We start from the raw sequence: 6,000 nt of genomic DNA on the forward strand, positions 1-6,000 counted from the left end.
CTCCAGTCGTCCCGCCCATCCCCCACCCACACGCCATTTTGTCCCGTTCACCAAGAGAGCCATGCAACAACCGACCTAAAAACAACATATTAAAAAGAAATACTTGCACCAGTGACTGACAGCTGGATGCACATTTTACTCTCATAGACTGTGTTCAGGATGCTGACGTGGGTACAGTTCATTCCCTTCATCACGAGGGCCAAATATTAAGTTTCTTTGTACCTGCTGTGTGTTCTGATAGCACAGGTTGCCAAAGTGTACCCTTCCCCGCTCAATATGAGGAAACTGACATGAAGAAGCTAGTTCTCTCAGTCCCCCTTTCTTGTAACTGGATTATGAGCGATAAAGCTTTTTATACTGTAATTTACTGATTTATTTGAAGGTTGTAACAATATCCGCAAAGTGCTGAGACTAGCATTTCTGTCTATTTTGTTCTTTTTTTTCTCTCTCTTTGTTTTCTAGATTGAAACAAAGTTGGGGTTTTTTTCAGAAAAGTATGGTTATTTTATATTAAGAATAAATTCTCTTGCTGGAATCATGAGTATATAAGTGAGATGAGCTGAATTTTTCTTTTTTTTTTTTCCTCAGATTGTATCCGCTATTTTGATTCTTTGGTCTTTTTTGAAACTTCTCAATGCCAGACAAGACACGTAATCAGAGAAACCAAGTAAAATGAAAGTGTTTACAGCAGCAACATTTTTTTGAATAGTACAGATTGTATCAGCCATGCATGCACTTATTAAACAGTTTTTGTAAAGTAGATTACGGAGTCATTCATTGTCCCCTGACAAAGGTGGAGAACGTATGCACACATAATAATCTATTATTCTGTTTAATCTGCAGAAACAAGACACAAAATGTAGAAAAATATCTTTATTCCTACTGTAGAACAAACCCAGGTCTTCAATATGCTGTAGAAAAGTAAATATAACGTGTAAACTTCTGCAAACTGTCTTTGCCTCCATTGTATCTTCTGTAACGGCACAGTCGTCCAATCTTGACAAGTTTTAATATTGGAATAAACTGTTGGTACACTAGAAGAATATCTTTAGATCTCATAACAGGTCTTCATCGGTCCATTCCTGCAATGAAAGAAAAAGTTAAAATATGTAGCTTAACTATGTTTGTCAGAATGTCGGCATGTAATTCAAAATATGGTCTCACCTCATCTTCTGTTAAACGAGGTTCTTTGGCTACATGGCCGTCTTCTTCATATCCTCGCTTTCGTTTGCTGCAATAAGTTAAGAATTACTGTTAAATATTTCATAGTCAGAAGAACCTTTACAACCCTGAACCGTTGGTTAACACTGTTCCTTACATTCAACGTTTGTGACCGACCCCTTCAAGTCCATTTCCAACGCACCTCTAGTGTCCACCACACCATCATGACCGCCATTTGGTAGTTCTAGTTCCCCCATGTGTCTCCATTTTCAATCGTTATGCCACTCCATTTAGACTAGTTCACACCATGTATGAATACATACACACAGACTCATAGCAGACAATAAGTGATTGTCCGAGCCATGGGCCTGTCACAAACCTGTCCACTTTATCTTACAGGACAGAGTGCACCATCATGTCACTGGCTGCTGCCATCCAGGTAATGTGACTTTCACAGGTTTCTACCCGAGAATCAAAGCGTGGTAGTCGGACCACACGACCAGCCGGCCAAAGCGAGTCCTCGTCCCGTGAGGTGCCCTACCGAAGACTTGCGTCAGTTTGTATTTATAAGCATGTGGCCTAGATTCCTGGCAGTTCAAAACGCAATATGGCTGTTCTCCGTGGGAAACCACTTGCTGCATATCTGAATACTGTCCTTTCCAAAGCCCTTCCCCCCCAGAAACGCTTCAGACACGAGGTGTTGAACCGATTTTAAAATGTGACAAGAAGTCTTGATTTCTGTGAAGATGGACCTGAGATATACAGTCGACTGCGGAAATGTCTGAACTTCTTTTTATCCCGGTATTCCTGCCACTCCCCCCAGTCCCCCTGGTTCTGGTTAACTGACCCTGATCAGCCGCTCCTGCGAGGTCTACAGGGGGAAGCAATCCAAAGCATTGAAGTAGCGTTCTTTTTCTGCCGTCATCAGGGAAATTTAACACAGCACCTCTCTCCAAGATGACGCAAGCCTTAACTCCTTTCTACACACCACCCACTCGCCCACGTCACCTGCTTTTTATGACGAGCTCTTTCTTGGAACCGCTAACGACATTGTACGAACTACCACGCAGCACCGGAACCCACTTGTTAGATCTTTTTTTTTTTTTATATGCTGCTTTGTTTTGTCGATATTATATACTTAGGCTTGTATAGAAGCGTGTGATCTAGCTGAACCGAGCTGAAAGATAGTTTGTAGGAGATATCTGTAACCTGTCCTTGTGCATGTGTTAATCCTTGAATGGATCCTGCTATAGTGTGTGGGCCTACATATATGCTGCTCTAACGAACATCACCCGAACTCCCTCGAAGCCTTGGGGGGAGGGGGGGTGTAAACGAAAGCTTTCATGCATTTGCAGTCTCTAGCTTTTTTTCAAGAACACTTCTGCACCGACTATTTTCATATAGATTCATCCCGAGAAGTCATGCCATGCACAGATTTATCATGTTCAAAGTCATGAGGGGGGAGGGGGGGGGGAGTCGGCCTCGTGTGCCTCCTGGTGACTCGAGCCGCTGCAGAGTCTGAATCTGTGCCTGTCATAGCTCGAGAGTTTACCAAACTGTTTACTGTAGTTGCACTTAAAGATACCACGGACCTCACCGACCTCACCAAGTGTTAACGGACGGCCGGCGACAGCCTCAACGTCTCCTCGTCAGTGACGCCAATATCAGCTGTGCTACATGGTATGGGTGATGTAGGCGGGAATGTGGCGTGCTGTTGTACTTCCTTTCTGTATTTCATACAGCTGATGATGTGTTCCTTTTTATTTTTCTACCTGATACTGAACCTTGAAACCTTTTTGCATCTTAGATACGACAACCTGGCTAAAATAAAACTGTTACTATGTATAACAACAGAAGACGTGAGTTGCTTACTGTGTGTGGGTGACAGAAATGCACGACACTAGTTCTGTCTTAATGTAAGGACTAGATCAACTCCACAATGAAGTCACATATTCGTACTTTTAGTATGGCAGTGTGACAATATAGTGTTCTCTCTCAGAGTAAACTTCATCTCCTTACTTGCTTGAACTGGAAAATTCCGCATGAATCCTCTCCAACTTCTTTTTGCAAGCATTCACCTCCTCCGGTTTAGGAAGTTCATACTTCTTCAGCAGGGTTTTCATCCCTGGATGAACACAGAAAACATTTACTTTAGTCTTGGATCAGACTTGTTCCCGTGAGTGACGCTCAAAAGGGCTCAACATCACCACCCTGTGGTGTGACATGAAGGTGCACTTTACTCACGTCTCATGGAGTCGTACATCTTTGAGAGAGTCTCTTTGTCCTCTTTCAGTCGCAGACATTCGTTCAGGTAGCTTGGCATTTAAAAAAAGAGGATTGTTTACATTTACAAACTTTCAACTTAAGGGTTTTGTCTTCATTCTGCTGGAACATATTCCTTTAATTGCTACAAAAACAAATGCGTTAATGGTGCTCATCCAGCTGATTATTTAATTAAATGTATTGCTGTTCATTATTACTAAATTACTTCAAGATCTACTTTTTTTTAAAATTCAAACTTAGCATTGATCCTTGTTTTAACATGAGCACCTCTCCATGCTGAGACCGGCTCTCGAGGCGCTGTTCAGAATAGCCGTTAGAGCAATCTGAGAGGGGGGGAACAGCAGCCCTGCGTCCGTCATGGCCGCCTGTGTCAGAAAGTCATCTGCACTCTTCCTCAGCGACTCCGGGTTCTCCAGCGTGGGGTACCTTGTCTGAAGGATGACATCATTCATTGAGACGGGACAAAAACATCCGAACTGCTGAATGAGCCAGATTTGGAGTGCCAGAGTAATATCTGCAGCTCTCTCCAGGGGTCCAGCTACCTTGAGGTCGATGAGCAGGCCCTCCATCGGTCTGTAGGGGTTGTGGACCACCAGGTGAAAGTTGAGCTGCTGGATCAGCAGCAGCTCAAACTCCAGGATCTGTTCCAGAACCCTTTCCTGCCCCGCCGGGGTCTCCTGAAGAAGGTTGCCCACAAACTGGGTGCTGGAAACGTTGAACTCATCCACTTTACAGGACAGGTAGGCACAAGTCAGCCTGAAACAGGAAGGTCAGGTAAGAACCAGCCTGAACAATAAAGGATTGTTCCCAAATGGAGCTACTAACGTGACTAAAGGTATCCCAGCAGTTACACAGCTGTAAACATTAATTCATATTATAATTAAATTATTGGATCTGAAGTTAGCCTACCATGTTTACATACAGCTAGGACTTTTTGGTCATTCAAGCTGAAGAAATGTTGCTTATTTAATTCCCCCTCAAACATATCTGTACTCACATGATAATCCTGGGGTGGTACTCCATGATGGAGTTGTTCAGGTAGAATCTTCTGAAGTACATGATGGCTGTACCCTGCACAGGTGAGACACATGTAGGTCAGATATGCCATAATAGACGAATCTGGAGTATTCTTTCCTTCCTATGTTCATGTGGATGAGTCCAAGATCGAGCGGCTGGGAGGCGGGGTTGAAGGAAACGCTAGTGCGCATGCTCAGATGGATAGATGATAGATAAAGCACACACACATACCACAACAGACTTGGGCATGACAGGCTTGAAGGCATTGCAGAAGTCCACCATCCTCTTCTCGTAGTGTCGGATTAAAACGTCTTCCTCGTGACGCTCCAAGAGCTTGGACTCACTTACCCCAGGCTGGTTCAGAGAGAGAGAAAGAGAGAGAGAGAGAACACTGTCAACACACGTGTGCCTGTTGTCCTTGTTATGGTATTATTTGTACGTAACGTCACATATTACCTTCCCACCCTCCAGCATCTTGTTGCGGAAATTCTGGTTGGCCTTGTATCTCTTCTGCTCAACATCGTCTTCACTTGCAAAGATCCAGTATTTGCCCTGTGAACTTTTGTGGAACATGGCTGCCTCTGCAAGAAAAGAGGGAAAAACAGAACCGTGACAGAAAATAAGAGTGAACGTTGGATGTGACGTTTCCCCGGTTTGCTGCAGAATCAATTAAACTTACTGTAAGTGTGTTTAAATATGCGCTAGTCCATTCAAAACCGGATAGCGTTGACAAACACCAGCAATAACAAAAACGATGCGCGTCGCAACTGTCTGTGTCAAAGTTGTCCCCTTGTGATGACGTGTATTACCGTATGTTATGATACAGTGCGCAAAAGAAATATTTATCAGTACGCTTCTAGTGCCCTGATATCTGCCATAAACCTCAAAGCAATATGAATTTGAACATGTTTATGTATTATAAAGCTAGCGCTTAAAGAGTATCCAGTTCCTTTTATTCATCCATGGTTGTATGAGGTACTTATCCATGGTCGTTGTACAGTTAACTTCTATTATGGATACAGTTAAAGTTAGAGAGAGTGGGGACAAAACACGTTTTATGTCATAATCTAGTACAGGGGTGGCCAACCCGCGGCTCGCGAGCCGCATGCGGCTCTTTGCCCGGTTTCATGCGGCTCTTACGTTCATATCGAAGTTTGTATTTGTGTTTTTTTAATGTTCATGTTCGCTTCGCTTGAGTTAAATACGGTATTTTCGTCAAACGCGCATGTGCGGCCACAGATTACGTTCCTCGTCGACCCATTTAACGCCGAGACGGACTGTTTGAAAGCCCCGCTTTAAGTAAAAATGTAAAAGTCGGACAATTTACAAATATCCGTTGTATCGCGCAAGGCGGAGCTCCTCCCCGATCCGCACGCGCCGCGCACACCTCCACCAGCGTATGTGACAGCAGCAGCAGCAGCCACCCTCCCCGCCGACGAAGAAGGAGCAGCAGCAGCAGCAGCACCACCCCCCCCCCCCCCCGCCGACAACCGGCCCTTTGGGGGCAACCATGATGCTGATGTGGCCCCAGAGCGACAA

The 6,000-nt window shown here is 44.3% G+C and overlaps 1 protein-coding gene across 1 annotated transcript; it reads right to left on the bottom strand.

The window, feature by feature from the left end:
• Positions 1-949: 949 nt before the first annotated feature.
• On the bottom strand, positions 950-5,243 carry ccnh (cyclin H). Its single transcript, XM_079161697.1, has 10 exons — positions 5,141-5,243; positions 4,918-5,042; positions 4,693-4,815; positions 4,442-4,515; positions 3,987-4,200; positions 3,712-3,875; positions 3,406-3,476; positions 3,181-3,286; positions 1,165-1,231; positions 950-1,082 (listed from the first exon to the last, which is right to left on the bottom strand). Exons 2-10 carry the CDS (start codon positions 5,032-5,034, stop codon positions 1,056-1,058), a joined length of 963 nt encoding a protein of 320 aa, XP_079017823.1. The 5' UTR covers positions 5,035-5,042; positions 5,141-5,243; the 3' UTR covers positions 950-1,055.
• Between the last annotated feature and the right edge of the window lie 757 nt (positions 5,244-6,000).

Source organism: Pholis gunnellus, assembly GCF_910591455.1.
Source record: "Pholis gunnellus genome assembly, chromosome: 6".
In the NCBI taxonomy this organism is placed as follows: Eukaryota; Metazoa; Chordata; class Actinopteri; order Perciformes; family Pholidae; genus Pholis; species Pholis gunnellus.